This window comes from Camelus ferus, chromosome 16, assembly GCF_009834535.1.
Source record: "Camelus ferus isolate YT-003-E chromosome 16, BCGSAC_Cfer_1.0, whole genome shotgun sequence".
NCBI lineage: Eukaryota > Metazoa > Chordata > Mammalia > Artiodactyla > Camelidae > Camelus > Camelus ferus.
In genome coordinates this window covers 12005540-12028906 of record NC_045711.1, presented here as the reverse complement: position 1 = coordinate 12028906, position 23367 = coordinate 12005540, and the positions used below count along the sequence as shown (strand labels likewise).

General features: G+C 52.2%; 5 protein-coding genes, 1 long non-coding RNA gene and 4 other non-coding genes across 12 annotated transcripts; 2 read left to right on the top strand and 8 right to left on the bottom strand.

The window, feature by feature from the left end:
• The first annotated feature begins 42 nt into the window (after positions 1-42).
• On the top strand, positions 43-8424 carry LOC116669311. The gene is made up of 2 exons (XR_004326677.1): positions 43-179; positions 7618-8424. It is a non-coding gene; the product is annotated as an uncharacterized LOC116669311 (long non-coding RNA).
• On the bottom strand, positions 1668-4037 carry CD68 (CD68 molecule). Of its 2 annotated transcripts, none has more exons than XM_032498681.1 (6): positions 3616-4037; positions 3096-3532; positions 2805-2924; positions 2599-2725; positions 2309-2479; positions 1668-2015 (listed from the first exon to the last, which is right to left on the bottom strand). In XM_032498681.1, exons 1-6 carry the CDS (start codon positions 3662-3664, stop codon positions 1882-1884), a joined length of 1038 nt encoding a protein of 345 aa, XP_032354572.1. In that variant the 5' UTR covers positions 3665-4037; the 3' UTR covers positions 1668-1881. The 2 variants fall into 2 exon arrangements, with proteins under 2 accessions (XP_032354572.1, XP_006175872.1); XM_006175810.3 differs by having other exon boundaries at positions 2599-2671; positions 3616-4025.
• On the bottom strand, positions 4255-10373 carry EIF4A1 (eukaryotic translation initiation factor 4A1). The gene is made up of 11 exons (XM_006175807.2): positions 10268-10373; positions 8849-8897; positions 8265-8397; positions 7727-7866; positions 6511-6679; positions 6063-6172; positions 5766-5909; positions 5540-5677; positions 5349-5438; positions 5027-5106; positions 4255-4920 (listed from the first exon to the last, which is right to left on the bottom strand). Exons 1-11 carry the CDS (start codon positions 10288-10290, stop codon positions 4776-4778), a joined length of 1221 nt encoding a protein of 406 aa, XP_006175869.1. The 5' UTR covers positions 10291-10373; the 3' UTR covers positions 4255-4775.
• LOC116656880 lies at positions 5180-5313 on the bottom strand. Its single transcript, XR_004311886.1, has one exon. It is a non-coding gene; the product is annotated as a small nucleolar RNA SNORA67 (small nucleolar RNA).
• On the bottom strand, positions 6258-6396 carry LOC116656907. Its single transcript, XR_004311914.1, has one exon. It is a non-coding gene; the product is annotated as a small nucleolar RNA SNORD10 (small nucleolar RNA).
• On the bottom strand, positions 7294-7438 carry LOC116656898. The gene has a single exon (XR_004311905.1). It is a non-coding gene; the product is annotated as a small nucleolar RNA SNORA48 (small nucleolar RNA).
• On the bottom strand, positions 8107-8241 carry LOC116656897. Its single transcript, XR_004311904.1, has one exon. It is a non-coding gene; the product is annotated as a small nucleolar RNA SNORA48 (small nucleolar RNA).
• A 799-nt stretch (positions 10374-11172) lies between the features above and the next one.
• On the bottom strand, positions 11173-18967 carry SENP3 (SUMO specific peptidase 3). Its single transcript, XM_032498680.1, has 11 exons — positions 18830-18967; positions 17293-18018; positions 15841-16080; positions 15632-15743; positions 15093-15240; positions 14916-14963; positions 14417-14494; positions 12600-12737; positions 12352-12435; positions 12176-12226; positions 11173-11726 (listed from the first exon to the last, which is right to left on the bottom strand). Exons 2-11 carry the CDS (start codon positions 18005-18007, stop codon positions 11616-11618), a joined length of 1725 nt encoding a protein of 574 aa, XP_032354571.1. The 5' UTR covers positions 18008-18018; positions 18830-18967; the 3' UTR covers positions 11173-11615.
• On the top strand, positions 18495-20062 carry LOC106728571. The gene is made up of 3 exons (XM_032498220.1): positions 18495-18520; positions 18640-19384; positions 19506-20062. Exons 1-3 carry the CDS (start codon positions 18495-18497, stop codon positions 19608-19610), a joined length of 876 nt encoding a protein of 291 aa, XP_032354111.1. The 3' UTR covers positions 19611-20062.
• Positions 19461-23282, bottom strand: TNFSF13 (TNF superfamily member 13). Of its 2 annotated transcripts, XM_032498682.1 has the most exons (8): positions 21995-23282; positions 21759-21803; positions 21574-21652; positions 21375-21422; positions 21122-21240; positions 20797-20935; positions 20236-20388; positions 19461-19829 (listed from the first exon to the last, which is right to left on the bottom strand). In XM_032498682.1, the coding sequence occupies exons 1-7, from the start codon at positions 22250-22252 to the stop codon at positions 20279-20281; spliced, it is 798 nt and encodes a 265-aa protein (XP_032354573.1). In that variant the 5' UTR covers positions 22253-23282; the 3' UTR covers positions 19461-19829; positions 20236-20278. The 2 variants fall into 2 exon arrangements, with proteins under 2 accessions (XP_032354573.1, XP_006175865.1); XM_006175803.3 differs by lacking the exon at positions 21759-21803 and having other exon boundaries at positions 19465-20388; positions 21995-23172.
• Between the last annotated feature and the right edge of the window lie 85 nt (positions 23283-23367).

Below are 23367 nucleotides of genomic sequence, written 5' to 3'. Positions count from 1 at the left end.
GCTCGAATTTTAAAGCGTGCCAAAGTTGTACGCCTGCGCAGTGCCACTTTTCGCGCCTTTGTTTACGCTTCCGCTTCGGTACCGAGAGTTATCCTCCTGCCTTTCTCCGCTCCTCCTGCTCGGCGCCATCTTGTCTTCTTCCAGCTGACTTTACATTGTTCGAAGTTGAGAGAAGGAGCGTGAGTCTCCAAAATGGCGTTGGGTGGGGGCTCTCTAGCTTTCTATGTGCTGTACTCTCTGCGTCTCCAGAGGAAGCTTCGCCGACGGGAGCGGGACAGTTTGAGCTAGGCAGCCACCCCCATCGGCGCCTGTGTTGTGTGTCTCCCTCCTTAGGTTCGCCCAGCTCCTGGCGGATGGGTGCGCCTGCAGCTGCTGGGCCGGGACAGTGAAACAGGAGAAGGGGAGGTGGGGAAGGCGAGTCCAGTTTCAGGGGGCGTCAGCGGCACCAGCCCTGGCAGCCTCTGAAACGCGAGCCCCCGGGCACCCTCTCACCCCACTGGCCCGAGGGCACCACCTCTGGGCCAAGGTTGGCTTCTCAGCCTTCTCTGACCACGTGCTGAGCCAGGACTTGGGCAAGGCGGCCGGGGCCCAGCAGCTCGTCTTGGGAAAGGGCACCTTGGACTACCGCGGGGAGGGATGCCCTCTGTTATCCAGCACTAGGACACCAAGTCTAGGTAGGCCGGCCATCATGCTCTGGTGGCCGGGTGCCTGCTGGGAGTACCACGCCCTTCGGGGACTCCTAATTGGCGAGGTCATACGGGGTGTCTGCACGGTGGTGGTGTGGCTGCTGGATCCCTGCCACTTGCGGGCTCCCCTTAAAGGGGAGGGGCTCCAGATCCTGGTGGCCGCTTTCTGTAGCCTTACTAGGCTCCAGCAACTGGAAGGGCCCCTGGGGATTGCGTCATGGCCGACTGTAAGGGCGGGGGGGACTGGCACTGATTGGTCGTGCAGGCTGTTGTTGTTTGGGAGGTCCTTTTTGGAATCAACACAGGCTGCCCAGGGGGTGCCACCCACCACCACTAGGTACATCACCGACCGGGACATCAGGGTTGGCTCGGCAGGTGGCCTAGGCTGGAGGCGTGTTGTTCCCAGGAGCATAGAGGGTAATTGTACGTGGAGGTCAGAGTACCCACTGCTCCCATGTTTGATGAAAACCCTTTGCAGTTGAGATAGGAGCATCCCAGGTGTTGCAAGGGTTTAATCCGGGCTGTTTGCTAGCCCTGGACCTGGTGGGTAGGGCAGGGAATTCTTGTTGCTAAGGAGCCACTGCTGCTGCCTTTGGAAAGGAAGTGACACAGCTCCGACCTTCCCACCTACACTCATTGCTATGGCTGCCTGCTTCACCTGTATGTAATTGTATATAAAGATCAGGAAGAAGGCTGTCAGGATGAGTGACTCCACTGGATTGGAGGTGAGAGGGAGCTGGAGCAGCCAGGGGCCCCAACAGAAGAGAAGGAAGGGGGGAGGTGAGGCCGATTTGACAGCTGCTGTGCCAGGCTTTGGAGAGTGGACCCATGAGGGCGTTGGGTCACGCACACTGATAATTTCCTCCCTCCTCACCAGAGTTTCTGCTTCCCTGAGACTCAGCCATGGAAGGCACAGAAAGGCATGTGACAGGTAACTCGTGGCTTTTAATCTTGGGCAGGAAGGACAAAGAAGACCAAAAATAAAGATTTGAGCAGGTTTTACTATTCTGCCAATGGAGATGTGGAAGGGGGAATCAGTCACATTTAATAAACATCTCTCCGCTTATCCTTCCCGATTGCATTATCTCTACTTTTGTTCATCAAAAGACAGGGAAAGATGAAAATCTTGCCTCGGAGTCAGTTGAGTGGTGAGACATGAGGGCACCCCTGGTGTCCTGGGTGTTGGGATGAATGCTCAGAGGGGCTGATAGGTGGGTGGGCGTCTCCGGACAATGCAGAATGTAACAAGCACCAGGATGAAGAGGCCGAGTAAGATCAGGCCGATGAGGAGAGGCAGCAAGATGGATTGGTCACTGGGACAGAAGAAACCTGGTGGAAAGACAGGGCAAGTAGGCATCACAATGGTGGTAGCTGAGATAAAGATGGGAAGGAGGAAGGAACGTGGAGGGCACTGGGAAGTAGGGGCTCACCTAGATGACTCAGCAGGAGAGGAAAGGGGGAGAATGGGCAGTCCTGCAGAGGTGGGGAGGACAGTTGTCCTCACTGTGTGCCTAAGCTTGAGGTGGAGGAAATTTGAGGGTGCAAGAAGGGAGATTATAGGCCTGGGGTAGGTGGCTTTCAGTGCAGTGGGAGAATTCTAGGAGGAATGGAACAGGTCTTACTTGGCCCAAAGGCCCCTGTGGGGGGCAGCTCAGCAGCTTGTAGCTTCAAGGAGAGCAGGTCAAGATGGAAAGCTGGTGAAAGAATGATGCTTGCGTTTCTGCAACTGAAGCTCCGGCCCAGGGGAGTTTGGAGATATTGAAGGGATGAATTCTGAACTGAGAATGTCCACTCTAATAAAAGAATGAGGAAGGGTCAGTTCTATATCCACGACCCTGCCCTGCAGCTTAGGTCCCTTCAGGAGCCCAGACATCGAGTTAGTGCTAGTGATGAGAAAGGGGAGGTTACTTACGTGCTGCCTGGGGGAAGGACACATTGTACTCCACAGCCATATAGTTCAGGTAGACGATGCTCTGCAGTGGCTCCTGGGGAGGTGACCAGGAAGACTCAGGGCAGCAGGGGAGGGTGGCATCCAGGTTCTCAGAGTAAAGAGTGCAGCAAGGGATTGATAGAGATAGGGCACTTGGAGGGTTAGAGTGAGGGATGAGGGTTAAGTACCTGCTTGAATCCAAAGCTGAGCTGTCCGTAGGGAAATGAGAGGAACAAATGGGGATGGGCCCCCTCACAGCCCCCCTGGGCCTTGGTTTTGTTGGGGTTCAGTACGGAGATGCCCCAGGCCTGCAGAAGTTAAAAGATGAAAGGGTCACAAGACCACAGCTGTGCCATCATCCAGGGTTCCCAGTTCCCTTTGTCCTCACCCTGTTTGTCCCCTTCTCTATTCTTCCCTTTTGAAACAGCAAAATGTCTCGTCCCCTTCCCCTTATGTCCTCCACTGTCTTTCAGCTTTACCTCTCCGCCACCCTGGGTCGGGTATAGAACTCGAATCTGAATCTGGGCTTGGAGCTGGACGCAGGGCTGGGAACCATTATTCCAAGTGTAGTTTCCTATCGCCTCCTTGGATCCTGGGCTAGGACTTGGAGAGGGTGGAGGTGGTCCTGGGTGGGGGGAACTGGTGGAAGACCCTGGGCTGGTGGCCGTGGTGTTGCTTGTTGGACGAACTGTGGTGTTTCCGTGACTGGTGGTGGTAGCAGGATTTTGAGTGGCTGTCATAGACTTGTGGCTGGTGGTATCTATGGTTGTCGTTCTGTGAGTGGTAGTTCTATGGCTGGTTGTCTTGTGGCTGGTTCCAGTGCTTGCTGTGCTTTCTGTAGCTGTAGGTGTCACCGTGAAGGATGGCAGCAGAGTGGCCGACTTTTTATGAGGACAGTCATTCCCTGTCCCCTGGGCTTTCAGCAGAGGAAAGACTGGTTAGTAGCCCAGGGCCAGGCTCTTTCCCAGGGCTCCCTCCCCTTCTGTCCCTTCTCCTTACCTGCTAGTAGCCCCAGCAAGACCCCAGAGAAAAGCACAGCCAGCCTCATGTCAGAACAGCCTCCAGAGTCCAACTAGGTTTGTGTGTCAGTACCAGCTGCCTGCTCGGTCAGGGAACCCTGTTCCCTCTGCCTTCGTTTGGAAAGAGGAATCTTTGACTTCCTGTAACTAAGATTACCCCACACCCAGCCTGATTCAGGCACCTCAGCCCCAACCACCAAGCTTAGTCATTAAATTAGATGATTGGCCCTGGTATCAAGTGGGAGCTGTCAGCTCTCAGTGTCATATGAGTTCCGGGGTAGTTGACCCCTGGGGATTCTTGTCTACCTCCGCAAATCATGCTCAGTAGTTGTGACAAGTGGTTGCTGGCTCTGCAGCCCCTCCCTCAGAGAACAAGCTCAGTAGGATGTACAATTTTTATTTCCACCCCCTTTCCTGTCCACTTCCTCTTTGCTGAGACATGTGAGGTACTTATGACAGTTCTTGCCCAACCTCTTACAGAAAGGTCACATTATCCAGTTAACATGACCATTTTCCCCTCAAGGAAGAAAAGCCCAAGAAAGGGTAAATACTAGCTAAAAGCAGAGCTATACCCAGTAGCGGGTGGGAGGGAAGAGGGAAGAAATGAGAAGCCAAAGCAGGCAGTTTCCAAGTCATTTTATTCAGAATTTTATTTCCTGAATCAATAAATACTATACAAAACAATGTAAAAATGGCTACCATTTTCTCCCCCCTGCTCCCCCCACCTGGGGGGTAATCCCCTGGGTTACCTAATTCAGGGGTTCTCCCTCCAGATTTGGTCCAGCAAAATGAGGTGGAGTGTCATTGTAGTCCCTCTATAACATTTTCAAAGGAATTCAGCTGGAGGTGGAGAGAGCCTCTGGGGCTTGGAGGTTGACTAGGTTAGGGAAATGGATTAGTGTTTCTGGGAAGAGACGGCGCCTGGGGCAAGAGCCTACCCCAAAGAAAAGGGTGTCTAAAATGTTCACGGTTCCTTCTTTTGCCTCAAAAAGTGACATTTATTCAAAGAAAAAAAAAAAAGAAAAAAAATGACAAGATGTCCATCCCTTGGCTCCCTTCCTCCCTCCCCCCTCCTGCTGCTCCTCAGCCCCTCTTCAAGGGTTGATCCCTAGCTGGGGCTAGGTAGCAGAGTGGCCCCTTTCAGATGAGGTCAGCAACATTGAGGGGCATCTCCTCGATGGAGGTGTTGTAGAAGGTCTCGATGTCTCGAAGAGTCCTCTTATCTTCTTCTGTCACCATGTTAATGGCCACGCCCTTACGGCCAAAACGTCCACCACGACCGATCCTGGAAAACAAGGGCTCCTTGTAAGAAATAAGGGAAATGGGGAGAACAAGCAGCAGGGAGGACTGCGCATGAGGGGGCTGGGTCAGTAGTCCCGAGCTGCATTTACCTGTGGATGTAGTTTTCTCTGTTGGTGGGAAGGTCATAGTTGATGACTAATGAAACCTGCTGCACATCAATGCCTCTGGCCTGTGGTCAAAGACGACCAATTCAGTGTATGAATTAAGAGAACACAGAAGACTATCCAGCAAGACTTAAGCACACATGTAGGCAGCCAAAGAAGGGAAAGAAAATCTCCTCCCCTGGAAACCTGAGGCATGCCAGATTTTATTCCAAGTTGCTACTTTCCTGAAGAGAGGCACTAGTAGGCCCCTTGGAGAGGGAATCACCTTGGTTTCTCCCCAGTCTTCTCCAAACTCGCCTCTACTCACCAGTAGGTCAGTGGTAATCAATACTCTACTAGAGCCAGAGCGGAACTCCCTCATGATTACATCTCGTTCTTTTTGGTCCATATCTCCATGCTAGAACAGGAAATAGAAGGGTGTAACAAGTAGATACTTTGGCTTTAAGTAGGACCCTGACACATACACTCCACTGATAAAATAAGGTGGAGAAACCTCACCATGGCAGAGACAGTGAAGTCTCGAGCATGCATCTTTTCAGTGAGCCAATCGACCTTCCTTCGAGTGTTGATGAAGATGACTGCCTGGGTGATGGTCAAGGTTTCATACAAGTCACACAGTGTGTCCAGCTTCCACTCCTAGGGGTGGTGGAGGGGAGCAAAGAGATCAGTCAGGGGCTATACCCAACAACTTGCCACGAGGTCCGCCTCCTGCACTGGGCCCCACCTCTCGTTCGACGTTGATGTAAAATTGGCGGATACCCTCCAAGGTCAATTCTTCCTTCTTGACAAGAATTCGAATTGGGTCCCTCATGAACTTCTTGGTCACCTCAAGCACATCAGAAGGCATTGTAGCTGACAGCAAAACCACCTAGTGGGAAAAAAACAGCCTCAGGGCAGGGGAAGCGCCAGAATTCCTTATGGTTTGGTGCCTGATAATGCTCTCCTGTTACCCCAGACACACCACAACCTATGTAAAGGCTGGTCAGCCATACAAAAGCAAGTGTCCAAATGTTCCTCTCACCTGGGTGTTGCTATTGAGCTTTTGGAATATGTCATAGATCTGGTCCTTGAACCCACGGCTTAACATTTCATCAGCTTCATCCAGTACAAACATCTTAATGTATTTGGGAGCTGCAAGGGAAAAAACCACCAACAGGTAATCATTAGGAAAATGTAAAATAAACTTTCCTCATAAAGAAAAGGGGGCAGCCGGTCTGCTCTCAGAATATAAAGACTGATCCTTTGCCTGGGAGCCCCCTTGCCAGGCCAAATAGCCCTGGGAAGTAGAACACTGCCTGGGCTGAGATGACAGGGGAGCCAGGCTCAGCTGACACGCATGGGGTTCATCACAGAGCAACTCTTTCTGAGGCTAAAGCTACCATCATTAGGAATGAAGTTGTGGCCACATTGAAAACTGGAAAAGCCCGCATAAGATGTGACCCAGAGAACTAGAAAATTTAGATACTCACACAAGTATCTCCGGTTAAGCATGTCGAACACACGGCCTGGGGTACCCACGATAATATGAGGAGCTTCCATCTGCAGCTTCTGCACCTCAGCACGCACGTTGGTGCCCCCAATGCAGGCGTGACAGGAGGCACCCATGTAGTCTCCTAATGCCATAACTACCTTCTGTATCTGAACCAAAAAAAAAAAAAAACAGTGCTCATATATTAGCTACAACTGCCAGGCCCCATTTTAAATGCTTACGTATTTATTTTCAACAACTCGAGACAAGCACTGTTGTTAAACTCGTTTTTCAGGCAAGAAACAGTTTAAGTTAAACAATCCATTTAAGATCACACTGCTAAGTGGCAAAGTCTCAAAATTTGAACTGGTCTGGCTCATGAATAGATTCACAGTAACAGCCCTCTGAAATAATTTCAATACGGCTTTTTAACTTGTTAAACCTTATAGCTTTCTGAAAGCTAACTGTCCTATTTATTTCACCCTGCAGCAGCCAGTTTTATATATGCAGTGACATCTATGACCTAAAGTGGTCCTGCCACAGAACTTATGCTAGAAGGCATATTTGCTGGTAAAGCACCTTCTAGACACAAGGGCCCTAGAACAGAGTTCTCCTGTAACTTCTTGCTTACATTACCTTTGTCCATAAGTTAGGAACAAAATGATGACATTTCCATATAACACTAAAAGAACACCTTCCCTTGGCCTCAATAATCAACTTACGAGACTAGTGTTTCTGACCTTTTCACCTCCAAAGTCCAGGAAAACAGCCTAGCATTGGGATTTTATGTGCCCCAGGCATGAAACAGCTCTGGCCACCAACCCAGGCATCAAGCTAGGATGAACAAAGGGCTAGACATCTGCTTTGCCCCTGACTGATATAAGAGCACCACCACCAATCCGGTGTCTCTTTGCCCATAGCCAGGGGGTTGTTTCATAAAGCAACCAAACTTGCCCAGCCAGCCAGGCCCCACCCAGCAGCCTTCCCATCTGACTCAGGAAATGGGTGGAGTGAGTGATGCTTATTGTGTTTGGATAGAAAAAGGCTTATAATTAAGAAATCTTGAGATGGAAGTCAACTGACTTTAGATCATCTCTCTTCCCCATAGTTCATTTCTTCCAAAGTGGCGGAAGTTGGAGCACATACGTCTGTTTTTTGGATTATGCTCATCGTTTTTAAGTAAGTTCTTCAGCGAAGAGGAAAGAAGGTAAACTCACCTGCTGAGCCAACTCTCTAGTGGGTGCCAGGACTAAGGCCTGGGTGGCCTTTAGATCCAATTCAATCTGTTGCAGAATTGATATGGCAAAAGTGGCAGTTTTCCCAGTCCCAGATTGGGCTTGAGCAATCACATCATACCCTGAAAAAACAAAGAAATTTGATATGGTAAGAAGCACTCTTTGGAACAGTGGGACATTCAAAGGCCCTGCTCAACGAAGTCAACAAGCAACCGAGAGAGATTAAGTGCCAAGCATTAAGTGCTTCAGACTTTCTATCACAACATGGTACCCAGAGAACAGATCTGGAAGCCAGGTCAGGTTATTAACTCATTTGGTACAGCCACACTAAAACACTACCTTATTGAAATTACACCAGCAATCCATGTATCCAGGGCATGAACCAGGCATGGGCACAAATCAAAAGCCAAGCTGGGATAAACAAGGGGTTGCTTTATCCCTGGCTGATATGAGACAGGCACCACCAACCAGGTGCCACTCTACCCAGGTCAGGGACAGTCAAGAACTTGTTGGATCTTACCCTTGATACAAGGAAGAATGGCTCGCTGCTGGATAGCAGAGGGCTTCTCAAAACCATAAGCGTAGATGCCACGGAGGAGGGATTCTGAAAGGTTCATGTCGTCGAAGCTGTCAACAATCTCATTCCAGTTACTCTGTACGATGCAAAAAAAAAAAAAAAAGTAACAGAAATGAGGCTGTGCTCTTGCACTAAAACAAACAGGACCTTGTGCTTGCACAGAAACTTCACAGCCTACAACCTTTTCTCTCCAGGGAAGTCAGCTGGCTCTTTATGGTCTGAAAAAAACCACTCTAAGGGGCCAGTCCACTTGTAACAGTGAGGCGGATATAGTAGAAGGAAAGACAATCAACTTGAATGATGCCTTTTAAACATAATTTTTTTATACTTTTACTCTAAGTATTTCTAAAAAATCACTAAAGAAGTTAAGATTTCCTGTCTAACTATGTGATAGTTTAAGGAGTAAAGTTAAATCCTGGGTTCTGGCTTTAGTCACTGAAGCCACCACTACAAAAACCAGGGAACAATGCTGGTGGCACTGCCTTTCCCAGAGATAAAGAATAAAGGTGGTAGGGGTCCAGCCTCACCTCGATGACGCCTTCGGGTTCCATCCCATCGGGGCCATTGTCTCTGGATCTGTTGGTTTAAAGTACGGAGTATGTAGAAATCCTGACAGCCGGGCTCTTCCTACCAACAACCGGCTTTTCGTGATACCATGAGCCTTCACTTCCTGATCCAACCCCCACGAGTTTCCAGAAGATAGTTATTTTACAACTGAGTCAGGCCTTTGCCCCATCCCGGGAGCGGCTGAAGCCACGCCGACCCCGACATGATGGGGTAACCCTCCTAGATGACCCGGAAGCTGGAAAGAGCGGCGCTGCGCTTAAGGGGCGCGGGGGTGGTGGTTGAGGCCGGACCCACGTGTCCTGGGCCTGGCTTCTCCAAGCCCCAGCGCGTGTACCTCCCACCACGGCCCCAGCGCGCCGGAAGTCCCGCCCTTCACCTCCCAGATGCCGGGGTAGGACATCCCCTTCCCCCCACGTCATTCCGCCCGCGCCCTCCCCCACTCCTTCCAGCCCACCTCCCCCCTCGCGGTGCCCGGATGTGGGAGGCCGCGGGCGGTGGCGGCCCCGCGCACAATGAGCCCCAGCCGAACTAGCAAAGGGGAGATTGCACAACACTTAAAGCGAAGCGGACTGGGGGAGGGGAACGCCTCAGGCCGCCATGTGCTCGCTCCCTCGACCACCCGGCGGCATCCCCCCAACTCCGGCAAACAATCCACATCCCACCCGCTCCCGTCGCGAAATGGCGTCGCCCTCCCATACCTCAGGCCGCTCACCCCCGAAGGAAAGTGGACCTGCCCATCCGCAGTTTGCCAATTGCCCGGCTTGTGCGGCAAAATGGGCCCGCCCGCCCGGCGCCGGGTGGGATCCCGGTGCCTCACGCGGCCGCTCCTCGGGGTTAGGCTGGGTCCTGGCCGTCAAGAAAACCAGCACACTGAACGGCCGGTTTCTTTCACCCCGACCCGTAGCTCCACGCGACCGAGCGACTGGATTTTAGGACCCAGGCACCCACGCCTTCGGCGAGTGGTACCGTCAGAATCCTCCGGATCCCGAATGCGCGAGCCTTCCCTCTCTCAATGAGGCAACCGGACAGGCGGCTCCGGGCCACGCACGGCCGAGACCACCTCTATCTTTTTTTCTCCAGGGCAGGTCACCACCTCGCCGCCCTACTCAGCGCCAGGGCTTCGCGCACCGCGTCGGTTGGGGCCACCTAACGACCCTCGCACTCTGGGCCCCGAAAGCCGGACTGTCCTCAGCCTCTACCTAGGCCCTGGCAGCAGCGTTGGCCGTGGACCCGCCCCTCACTCCCCGAGGACTAGTCCTCCCGGCTTGGTCTCCCCGCAGCCCTAGAGGACCTAGGGCAGCGGGCCTCAGCTACCCTCGACGGGGCCCTCGGAAAGGGCGGCAGGGTAAGTAGCCCCCTCTTGCAAATGTGTTTCTTACCGGGAATCCTGACTCGCAGACATGATCCTTAGAAACTAGGGCGGAGTGCCCGCCTATCGACAACTTATAGAGCGCCCGACCCCGCCCCAGCCATCGCATTGGCTTGGCCGCCTCGGCCCCGCCCGCCGCCGCTCAGAGACTCGGCGTGACGTGAGTTCGTAGGCGCTCTGGCACGCAGCCACCATTGGGTAACTTGAACGCCTGTCAAGATGAGGACCAGCCCCGCTGCCTCATTGGCTAAAGGGCCCGCCTTTCTCGCCGGTACGGAAGTGACATATAGGAGTCAGGCCTCGCGGCTTGGCAGCCATCTTGGGGCCCTGCACCCCTACACGTGCGGAGGCGAGAGTGCCCTAGTCACGTGGCCGAGCAGGCCCTATCACGCAAGGGGGGGCGAGGCTTCAGCCTACAAGGATTTCCGGGCTCCCGAGACTACCACTTCCCTCCACCTCTGCTCCAGGTCTCCCCTGAACCCACTTTATTCTCTGTGGCAGTAAAGATAAATCGGACGCCAACCCCGATGTGTTCCAAGTGTACAGGGATGTGGAATCGGGAGCCGTACCCTAGCAGCTGGGAGGGTTCCTCTGGTTGGAGGGCGGAGGAATGGAATAACTGACTTCCAGGCTTAAGATCATGAATCCTGGCCTGTTCCTTAAGTGTCCTGTTTCCCCAACTTTAGCACCGCTCAAATTCTCTTATGTTTGAGGCTTACCGACTTTCCCGCCTTCCAGCCCCGACTCCCAAGACTGGTGGATACTTTTGGTTGAGGATATGGTGTTGGCACTGTCTGAGCCACGATGGAAAGCTGGTCCCTGAAGTCTCGACCCATAAAAGGGTAGCTAACAGCACTGGCTGGAGGAAAGCCTGAGATATCCACTTGAGGCCCCTTAAGGAAGACCACCACTATGTATCTCCAAAGGATCCTTTATTGACGAGAGCAGGACCGTGGCATTTATATATATATAGATATATATATATAAAAAAAAAGTTTGAAGATATGGCAGGCAGTAATCCCTTTGCCCGCCCACCACCCCCAGCACAGATTTTCCTGCCCGCCCCCCGGCCCTACACACGGAAGGGAGATGACTGCCCCACCCAGGCCACAAGGCCATACTCCCCTGCAGACAGAGGGAAAACGGGGATTTTCCATGGCCACCCCCTGAACATCAGAAATAACAAGTATTCTCTCAAAGGAAAAAAAAAATCAATTAAAACATTTAAATATGAAAAACCAAAGGGAATTGGGTGGGAAGAGGCAAGAGAGGAAAGGAACTGGAGTTTCTTGGGAAGGAAGGGTCTCCCATGTCCCCCTGCCCATTAATTAATGGGCTTGAGGCCTGGGATACGAGGCTCACACAGTGAGTTTGCAGTGACACAGCTCCTTGTAGATCTGTCGACGAAGTTTGGGCATGTCCTGCTGGGTGAAGCTGAATGGCTGAGACAGGGCCAGGTGCTTGCAGTACTGGGTGTTAACAAAGCAGGCCATGAGAACCACCTACCGAGCATCCCCCCAAGTCAGGACCCGTGCTACACATTTCATATGATATACATTTCCCTGAATCTTTCCAAGAATATTCTCATTTCACAAACAGGAAGCCAAAGTCCCATAGATTGGGGCTCAAAAAAAAAGGACCTGACTCTAGAGCCAAAATTCCTATTTAGTACATGCAATAGCTAGTGTTAACAGAGAAAACTTCGCACTGGGGATCAGGAGGCAGCTAAATCAGGGCCAGAGACCAGGGACCACAGACCCAGTCCCAAAGTAGTATGGGGAAGCCAAGAGAGGACCAATGAAATCAGGGTTTCTGCATTAACACATAACATTACTCCTGTTCCACTAGTGGCCGTGAGGGATGCAGACCAGCTTCCTGCCTCCCTCCCAACCTTCTAACCCAACTGATACCTGCTTACCTGCAACACAAAGGCGCCACAGTCACTGTCATTATTCTGCCTTGCCACATTCTAGAGAATGAAAAGAAGGTAGGTAGGCCCTTCATCTGGAGAACTTAGGGTATGACTTCAACTTCTGCCTCCTATCACTTCCTGTCCCCCACCCCTCACTCCATAACCCTCCTCTTGAAACTTACCATTTTGAAGTAACCTTTCCAGCCCTGGTGGAAATCCAGCCGGTCTTTCTTCACTGCCTCTGCCTGTAGATACTTGGCAATATGCTGTGCAGGTGGAGACAAGGAGGAAGTGATGCCCTACTGAACCCAGGGTGTGGTGGTCAAGGCACCAAGCCCAGGCTGCTTCTCTAAGACCCCAAACCCACCCTTCTGCCTGAAATGCCTTGCCACTGGATCTCCCCGCCACATTCTGCTCTTCCCTTTCAAACCTTAGGGCAGCGGCGGTTTAGGGTGCGCTGCGAGTCAAAATAGGTGATGGTGCGCCGCCTCACATCAACAGAGATGAGGGACCAGTGGACCTCCAGGTGGATAGGGATTAGCAGTAGCTCCTTATTGAAGATGTCCACCTAAGAAGACAGTGCTGGAGGTCAGGTAAGACGGCACAAAAATCCTGCCTGTTGCCAGGAGGGTTCTAAAGAGGAATGGAGGAGCAGGCAAGGAGCCAACTGGGAGAACTCAAGGCTCAGTCACTAGACTGTGAGACAAGGCTCAACATCTGGATGTCTGGATTCCTAGGATAAGGGAGGAAGACAGGAAAGAGGAGGTAGTGCCAGAACAAGCAAGTGCTTAGTAGCTAAGAACCCAGGCTCAGGATCCTGGAGCCAGACTCTCAGGGTTCAAACCCAGCTCCTCCATTTAATAGCTTATGACCACAGGCAAATTATTTAAGAACTCTCTGTGCCTCAGTTCCCTTTTCTGTGAAAGGATGAAAATAACAGTACCCACCCTCACCTGTTTGTTACGAAGATTAAACTAGTTAATACCTATGATACACTAAGAACAATGTGAGGCACCTAGAAAATGCTCAATCAGTTAATGCTCACAACAATCCTGTGAGGAAATTCACACGTCAACCATGAGGAAACTGGCTTGGAAAAGTAAAGTGACTTGCCCAAGGTCGTGGAAGAAATGGCAGAGGTTGGATTTAAACAAAGGCATATAAAGGCCCAGTTCTTTCCACTGCATGTCACCCCCACCTCTACCAGGAGAAGAAGGCCTGCCAGGTCCCTGAGGGTGTAAAGTTAAACTCTTGAACCTGGGGACAGGAATTAAGAAAAGCTGGAGCCAACCGTCCTACCTCACTGTAATTTCCTGGCCTTTGAATGGGAGGACAGGTAAACTAATTAGAGGGGAAAAGAACTCTTTTTTCCCCTCACCAAACCTGCTCCCCACTAATTATTTTCCCCAGTAACTTAGGCCAAAAATCTAAGCATCATCCTTGATTCCTGTCGTTTCTTCATTTCTCATGTCCAGTCTGTCAGAAAGTCCTGTTGGTTCTACTTGCAAAATTTATCCGAGATTAAACTACTTCTATTTCTACCTTTACCACTCTGGTCCATGTTTCTCACCTGGACTTCGGTGCTATGCTGGTCAATCTGCCTGCTTCCACTCCTGCCCCCTTTCAACCTATCACTGAACAGGAGTTTAACACAGTCTGCTTAAAACTCTTCAATGGCTTCTCAAAACACAGACTAAGACCCACTCTCCTCAGCCTACCCTCCACGCCTCACAAGATCTGCTCTCTGACAAAAACTCTGTATCATTTTCCCTTTGCTCACTCTGCTCCAACCACATAGGCACTCACATGGGCCCTCTGTTCCTCAAATGTTCTTTCTCGCTCTGTGTCCCACAGACTTGCTGTTCCCTCTACTGAGTATACTCTTGCACCAGATCTGCACATGGTTGGCTTCTCATCATTCAAATCTCAGTAAGAGAGGCCTTCCCAGACCACCCAATGTAAAGTCCCTGCTTCCCAGGCTACTACATTACTGTTTTAATTTGTTCACACCACTTATCAGTAACAGAAATTTAACTTGCTTATTTATTCTCACCCCATAAAGGCAAGAAATTTTCCTTATTTAATACTGTATCCTTAGTACCCAGAATAGCACCTGGCACACAGAAGACAATTACTAAATATTTGAGAGACTGAGTGAACAGGGTTGGGGAAAGGGCTCACAGGAAACAAAACTCTAATTCTTTAGAGGGAAAGTGATACACAAGTAGATGTAAATTCATAACTCACGTTTTTGGTCCACCTTTTCACCCCATCATAACCCTTGGTACGGAGTTTATCATAGAAGAAACTGTTGAAGAAATGTACCTGTGCCAATGACACAAAAGAGCTGGATAGAATTAAAAGACCACAGGCCCTCCTGCTAAATGTCCTCTCCCCAGCCCACTCCACTTCATTATGACCCTAAGAACTGCTTTCAACAAACTCCAGTTGTTTTCAACTCACTGAGGGTAAAAACACAAAATTGTTTTTGATCTTATCTTATAGCTTCCCACCCCAATTTGTCGGGTTAGCCATAGGAGAAAAACACCGAAGACTAGAGGAAAGGAACAGAACTGATAAATTTAGGACCAAGATTACAGATTTGAATTTAACAAATTACCTTCTACCACCTCTCCCCAGAAACAAAAACCCTCTTTATATAAAATGGAAGAGATGAAAGGGACTGATTAAGCTGCTTAGAACTGCAGAAATTCTTCCACGGACTGAAGCATCTGGTTAGGCCTACCTTTTCAGGGACTGTGTCCATGACCAGGTCTCCATACATGTTCATCACCTGGGGAGAAGACAGAAGGCAACTTGCCATGGAGGTTGGGGCATGGGTACAGGGCTCTCCCATGCAGAGGGCCCTACACACCCTGCTCCCTGAATCCCCTCTTGGGTCTGTTTCTCCACACCTCCTTACCTGGTCATTGAGCCAGTTCTGTCCATATAAGGTCCCCAAGTCGTCCATGGTCAGCACATGCCGCTTATAGGTGACTCGGAAGCCCCTCACCATGGCATTGCCTGGCATCCGCTGGTATGACTGGATCAGCTGCAGCACCAGGCCCTTCCTGGGTAGGCCAAGGGTGGAGTCACACAAGAGACGAGGGGGCTAAGGCACACAGAAGTACCTTCTACTGCCCAGAATAAGAACCTAAACTAACCTTTTTTTTTTTTTTCAGGTTTGGGGAGGTGTCGTGTGTCCTTCTGAGAACCTACTAAAGCCCAACTCCCCAGTAAGACGCACATGAATACTCAGGTACACGTAGTATTTCAGGGTCCCAGTAATGACCCTCCCAGTTGGCTTACAGGGGCTTACACCTTGTCTGGAGAGTCCTCCCCTTCAGTTCTAGCTTTCTCCTTCTCCCCAACTACATCCCTATGGGAGAAAAGGCAGCAGCGTTCTCGCCCCATCTCCCAGGTCCCAGCCCTCTTCTAATGATCATCTCTCTTATGCCTTACCTGGAAGGTGTAGAGAACTCCTGCTGGAAAATGTCCTCCAATTTCTCTACTACCTCATCAGTGCTAAGGGGGATAAGGCTGCCGTAAGTTTGAAGGAATTCATCCAAGATGCCTGAGTAGAGGAGGGAGAGAAGAGTGGGGTAAGGCCTCCAGACTCTGATCTAGGAGTTGGCTGAAGGAAAGAGACTAGATCCTCTAGGGTTCCTTACTCTGCACACAGGTGACATGCTCCTCCCGCAGGGGGCTGTGCTGGCCAGCTTTCTCCCCAGGCCGCTCTGCTTCCTCTGTAGTGCCCAAATCTGAGCCCTGAAAAAGCTCCTGGGCCACATGGTCCCCGATGCTGCACACATTGCTGATGAGGATGCTGGCATCAGGGGGTGCCAGACTCCGCTCCCCTTCTGGCCCAGGTGGTCCCCCAAAGCCATTGGGCAGAGTACAAGAGAGAAGGCCTGTAGGGCAGGGGAAACAGGATGAAAGCAAGAAACTGTCTCAGATCAAAGGACAATGGGAAGGTTAAATGATGAACACAAATTATAAGACCACAAGAAGGATGAATTAAAACAAAAATCTACTGATATAATCTCTAAGGAATGGATACCCTAAAGCATAAGATGAGCATGCCCAAGAGGTTATAAAGGACAGAGAGGAAGAGTCACTACAGGCATACCTCAGAGATATTGTGGATTTGTTTCCAGACCATTACAATAAAGTGACTATTGTAATAAATCAAATCACAAGCTTTTCAATTTTCCAGTGCAAAAAAACCTTACGTTTATACTATACTGTAGTCTATTAAGTGCAATAAGCATTATGTCTAAAAAAATCAACGTGTATATACTAATTTAAAAAGGCTTTATTGCTAAAAATGCTAACCATCATCTGAGCCGTCAGTGAGTTGTAGCCTTTGAAATACTGCAAGAATTATCAAAATGTGACACAAACGTGAACTGAGCAAATACTGTTGGGAAAATGGCACTGACAGACTTGCGCTACTCAGTGTTGCCACAAACCTTCAATTTGTAAAAAATGCAATGTATTCAAAGCACAGTAAAGTGAAGTGCAATAAAACGAGGTATGCCTGTACTCATAAATAGGAGGAAAGCAAGAAAAGACTAGGATTCAGAGAGAAATAAATTTCAGAGATATCTGTCACCACTAGTACCTAGCATAGTCCTTGCATACAGCAAAGGCTTGATAAATAGTCAAATAATTATTTAAAGACATAGAGAGCCTGAAGTTGTTTTGTTGGGATTATCCGAAAAAGAAATATTCTGAGTCAGAGTGTCACACACACTACTCAGACCCCATCCCACCACTGTAAGAATGGCACCCTCTGGAGATGTACCTACAGAGGCCCTTATCCTGAGAGGCCAGGTGAAGAGGGATTTCAAGTGGACAAGATTGTCTGACTTTTCTAAACCATGACTCCCTTTCTCATCTACACACATGACAGCTACTTAGGGATTCTGTATCCCAGCCTTGACTCTCTCCCCAGACTTAGCTCCTGCTCAAAGTGGGACTTAAAACCTTTCACAGCTGTTCTGGACCCCCTCACTCTGCCATCCTACTTTCCTTAGATCTAGTTCTCCACAGCAAGAGGTTCCTGGTCCCCCCAGGATCTAGCCCTCCCCAACCCCTCCTCTGCCCCATTTCCATCTTACCCGAGTCAGGGTCCAAAGGAGACTTTGGAGTCCACCTTAATCCATCTTCCTCCATGGGGGGCCCAGAGGGCACTGGTGGAGACCCTCTCACCCCATCCTCAGCCATGAGAGCACCTAGCAGACCCAGCCGGGGTGGAGGTGGTCCCCGGGGGGAGTCAAAACGACAGCAGGGAGAGGGCACCTGTGGGGTCGCACCCCCTTCCTGGGGTGAAAGATGGTTCTTGGGGTGTGCGAGGCTCCGCCGCCGGCCCCGGTGGCGCCCCCAAAGCTTCCAGTGGAATGTCAGCGAGGTGCTTTTTGAGTAGAGCAGCATCCGGAAGGCTCTCATAGCTCTGCGACGGCGCTGTGAACAGGTTTTCCGATGAGTAGGACGGGGAGGGCGAGGCCGCTGGGGGGTTCCCAGCTGACCCCATCTGGGGGGCAGCCTCCAAGCTGCCACTTCCTCTTCCTCATCTTCATCTTCGTCCTCCTCTTCTTCTTCCTCCTCTTCACTAGCTGAGGCATCAAAAGAAGGCCGAGGGACAGGGAGGCGTCTGGCTGGCATTGTGGTCCCTGACCCAGGATCTGGCCCAAACCCTCCACCTGATTTGAGTCGGGGTTTGGGGGGTGGGGGCCAACGAAGACGCTCCCGCCTGGGACTTGAGTAAGCTGGGGTTATGCCGGGTCCAGGAGGCTCAGGCCCCCAAGACCCGGTCCCTTGTATAGTCTCTTTCATCTTCCAGTAGCCTGTAAAACAAAGGTCAGAGTGTCAGAATTCAAACATCCAATACCCCAGATCCTGCTCTTCCTCAGCATGCCTCTTCTGCAGTCAGATGCAAATAAACTGAGGAAAACCCAAAAAACTCCTAACTACAGATCTTCCCAGTTAACACAGTCCACAAGATGCCTTCTACTGTCTGTGCCACCATCTCTCCTGCCTGGATAGAAGCAAGTGAGAATGGTTAAGTAACAGGCCTCTGGGCTCTTATTTCTCAGACCCCTAGGTCAAATCCAGTATTTTCAGGCTCTACTTCTCTATTTTAATATCACCAGGATGTCCTAGTTGAGAGACTAATAAAGGAGATGGCTCAGTACGGGAATCCTGACACGGTAGAGAGATACTTGACTTCCACAGGGAAACCGTGGTCTAAAGTGGGAAGAGTTCTCTATGACCCTGGAATGAATGGAGGGGTGTGAGCATGCTCAGGTCGTCTCAAGAGGGAATGGGGATACCAGGGCTATGGCTCAGGTACTAGAATCTAACGAAAAGGGAAGGATTTTAAAGGAAACTACAAGAGAACTGAACTGGCACTTAGGCAGCCGAATCAAGGCGCTGGGACAGAACTGAGCCGAGCCAGGCTGGCCCAGCCCCCTCGCCTGCTCCGTCCCCGGGGACCAGAATGCGTCCCAACACCGGTATGGTCCTATAGGTTCGGGCGGCTCGGCGTGCAAGGGCTTTAAGAAGCCCCTTCGAGGGCCTCGTGGGCCCCGGTTGGGTGGGACTGAGATCCAGGAATGGGAGAGGCTGCGGCAGAGCTGGGGGGGGGGGCGTCCTCACCGGGAGCGGGGAAGCCGGGCGGACAGGCCCGAGGGCGGGCGTCTCTGGCCTCAGGCTTCCCGGCTCATCTCTCCGGCGACGGCAGCGGCCCCGCCACTCCTGCTGTCTTCAGGCGCAGCCGTCTCAATTCAGGATTCCAACGCCTCTGGGCCGCGCGCCGCGCCGCCGAGCCGCCCCGCCGCGGCTGCCGCTTGCTCTGCTTCAGCTTCCACCTCCACCACCTCCCCCTCCTCCTCCTCCTTCCCCTCCCGCGAGCCCCAGGCCCACCGGCGGTGGCGGCGCACAATTAGTACGTCACACCCGGCGAACAGCGCCGGCGCGGCCACCACGCGCCTATTCCCGCCTACCCGAGAACGTAGACGCCAAAGGACCGTCCCGCCCACGAGACTGACGCAAGGCTGCGCCTGCGCACACCCTCTCGACCGGAGCCGCGCGGGGCGGCCCCGCCACTCGCTCTTTTGCGGCTGCGTGCCTCGTGCCGCTCTCCTGCGCCCCGCCCCCGCGCTGCGTAGCCCTGCCTTCCACTCGCTGCCAGCAACACATTGCTCCAGTGAGGCGCGTCAGATGAGGGCCGGGAGGGCGGGGAAGTCCCAGTACGGGCTGAGGGGCTGAGGCAAAGCAGTGGGAGAAATGGATCCGAGCTTTATTTATTCTCCTTTATTTTTTTTATCTTTAGGCAGGTTTTGCACAGAAAGGAGAATTCAGAGAGACAGGACCAGCACCAGGGCGTACGATTCATCCAAGGCTCCTCGGCGACCGGTCCCAGCACAGACAGGTTTAGAGTGGCCTGCCACGCCAGGGCAATGGAGAGCAGGAAAGGCAACGCTGAGACCCGAAGAGTAATAATGTGGATCCGAGGGGACCGTCGTTGTCGGGCACCCTCTGCAGACGGGCACATAATAGTTGCACCGCTGGAGTTAGTGATGGAAACTGGAGCACAGTTGATGGAGAGAGGGAAATGAGGATGAGGCTTCTTGTGGGGTGAAGAGGTAGAGGGTACCTGGAGAGAGGTTTGGCATAGGGAACCAGGAGTTTTCCTGAGTGGAGGGAGGCTTCCTGGACTTCTGCCAACACGCAGGATGATTGTCTCAAACTGCCGCTAGATGGTGGTGCTGTTCTGGAAGCATTCCAGTGGGACCCAGCTAGTCTAGACAATGCCTGGCATCACCACCCCCCAACTCCCTCAAGAATTTGGGGCTGGATGGAGAATAAAAGCAAGGTTTTTAAAATCTCTTTAATATCTATGAATTCAAAGTCCTGGGGGTGAAGGTGGAGGTGGAAAGAGAAAAGGGAGGGAGAGTCATGAGCTGTCAAAGCCTGGATTCCTGTCAAACCCAAAAGAGGCCTCTGTTCCTGCGTATTCCCTGTCCTTTGTCAATCAGCTCTTGGCTGTCTATAAAACGTACCCACCCTGGTCTTCCAAGCTCAGAACCATCTTTTGCAACACAATCACAGTTTCACAACCCCTAGGAAGGTTCCATGTGGAGAAAGGCTAAGTTTCGCCCTTGCCCGAGGGATTACAACACTCAGAATATCTCCTTGGTGTAAATGGAAGACACCTGAGAAAGGAGAGAATATGTAAGCTCAGTGAAGCACAGCCTTGCAGATACTCTGATGTTTCACCCTCCCATCTCCAGCTCAGCTTTTTTTTTTTTTTTTTTTTTTTTTTTGGTGGGGTGGGGAGGTAATCAGGCTCATTTATTTATTTATTTAACGGAGGTACTGGGGATTGAACTCAGGATTTTGTGCATGCTAAGCATGCACTCTACCACTGAGCTATACCCTCCCCCCTCAGCTTAGCCTTTGTGATGCTTCCTGTAAGGAAAAAGGTATTCTGTCCTTCATTCCTCAGATCTGCCTCTACACCCAGCCTTCCAACCCCCGGTACAGCTCCCCAGGCACTGCCCCCAGGCCAGAGCTCTCCTGTTCTCCTCACATCCACAGTCCACTGTGCACACATCTCTCACCTGCGCTGTAGCAGCTATTGTAGGCCCAGTCGGGGTTGGAGGGCATACTTCGTATACATCGGAATAGAGTCTCCTGCCTTCCCTGGCCCTCCCGAGATACCACCTGACCCATGGTGAAAGTCACATCGTGAAACAGGACCTGGAAGGGAAGGGAGGAGATGCTGAAGAAAACGGATGGCCTGGCTCAGTTCTAGGAGCCAAGGAATGAAGGAGCCCTCTAAGTCTGGTATGAGTAGTGGTTGGAAACCCTCAGTCCGGGGACATAAGGCTTTGGGAAAACAGGCCTCCAGGCCCTCAGGTGAGGCTCAGGGGTGTTTGGGGTTACCTGGCTGTACAGCAGATAAACTCCAGCATCCCAGACTCGAACAACATATCCTTGGGCCTCCAGGCCTCTCCCACGCGTGAGAGCTGGCTGCCACATCACCTTTGTCACATCAGAGTCCTCTGGAGGTGAGGAGTGTGGGATGAGGGTTTCTGGGACACTTTCACCTCTAAGATTCCCTCGGGCCCAGGTGCCGGCCCCACAATTCCTGGATCTTGCTCCTCCCCCAAAAGCCATGATTTAAAATAATGCTTACCCTTGGAGGTGATGTTAATGGGAACAAGATGCAGAACTGAGTGCCTCTCTGAGGAGAGAAGGAAGAAATCTTAGCAGTGCCCACCTACCCCCATTGCCCTGTTGTCAGCCCTCCACCCTCACCCTGACTCAGGGTCGGGGTCTCCACATCCCAGGCTGCTTGATCACCTCCCACCCCTGCTGCACCCCGGAGGCCTCACTCTTCTGTTTACGGGTGAGCACTGCTCTCCTTCTCCGGGATCTCTCCCCATTCTCCCGGGCTTCCAGGCCATCAGGGCTCTGCTTGTGGAAAGAGGGTCAGGGTTAGGCTCAAATGCAAGGGTCACAGACAGCCTTTATCCCAGCCCTCCCTCTGCCCCAGAAATGCCTCACATCTCTCCTGCACCTTTTCCCAGCAACCTGAGTCTTGGTGCTGGCTCTCCTCCAGGATCTGTTAGGTACGAGAAGCATTAATCTTTAACAATTTCCTTTCCTGGAATGGTTGCTCCCTTGACCTCTAAACCCGGGACCCTCTCTTGCACCCATTCAAAACTCTGCAAACCAGGCAGCTGGAACCAAGAGGCCTGGAGACCGCCCTGGCACCCATACTTCTCTCCCAGACGCCATTCTCCCCTCACTCACCTGCTCCCGGAGGCTCAGCCATGGATACCCTTCCCTCTCCTCGGAAGGCCCTCCGGTCCTCTGCAGCCGGGTCACCTCTCTCCTTAGGGTTTGTAGCTCTGTTTGTTGGGTCAGCAGAACCATGGCACAAGCCACAGCCCCCAGAGCCGCCCCCCAACTCAACCAGAGGGCAACTGAGACTGCCGGCTCTCGGACCGGGCACCCCATGTCTCCCGGGGGCCCTTTGGGGGCTAGCGAGGAAGGAGATGAGGCTGGCATGAGCTGAGGACCCTGCCAACAGCTGTGGCTTGAGGAGTGGGGTGGCAAGGAGGTGACTGGGAGGGTGGGGGTGCAGGCAGTGGTGCAGAAGGGAAGAAGGGCGTTACGCAAGGGAGAAGTAAAAAGGAACTTGAGAATAAAAAGGAGGGAGGCGGAAAGCAAGCTCAGGGCACTGTTGGTGTTCCTGGCACTCCGCTGTGGGGCCAGTGACGTCCTGAGACCCGTCACCGTCCTCCAGCCTCAGGAGAATTTGCTATCAGTCTCTCTAGGAAGGACGGGGCTGCCAGTGACACCCAGGAGGAGCGGCCAGAGCGCAGGAACCCCGGGGCGGCCCCAGGAGTGGGGGAGGGAAGGTTGGCTGGCTCTGGGGCGTCGTGCCAGGAGCCGGGATGGAGGGACAAGCTGGACAGCGTTAAGGGTCAGGGGGTGAGAGTGGAAGACCCTCTGGCTCAGGCACAGGCAGGCTCTCTGGGGAAGTTGGCTTGGAGTGACCAAAGGTGGGAAAGGAGGGGAGGGGGTCGGTGGGGAGGAGAACCAGGGTCAAGGAAGCAAGAAACTGGCTGAGTTCTGGGGTTAAGGCCAGGCCGGGTGTGTTGGAATAAGGCCTGCACTACTCCCTGTGCTGAACTTGGCAAGCGAGACTTCCTGTTTCCCGAGAAGAGCTCTTACATAAGGCTCTGGACAAAGAGAGAAAGATCCCCAAGCACCCTGCCGCTGTAGGATTCCTCCCCTGAACCCAGGGGCCCAGGTTCCCGGCTTCCTGGGCCCCGGCTTCCTGCTTGCTGACCCTGGGCCCACCCCACATCCCAGCCAGGGCTTGTACCAGCACCTGCTGAATGTCCGAGGCTGCCAAGAGGAAGGGCCCCTGCTCCTCCCAGCCAGGGATTCCCCGTGGGATGAGGCCCGCCTCCTAGGTAAATGAGGCTGCCTCTGCTGGACCTTGGGCAGAGGATTGATTTTTTTTCCTGGCAGTTTGCCTTTTGACTCTGCTTGTGCTTCGGGGCTGGAGGCAGGTAGGTCCCCACTGCTGAGCCTAGACATCGCCCTGTTCCAGGAGTCCTGCACCCCAATCCCCAATGCCCCGATCCCCTTCCCATAGCCCCCAGCTATCCTGA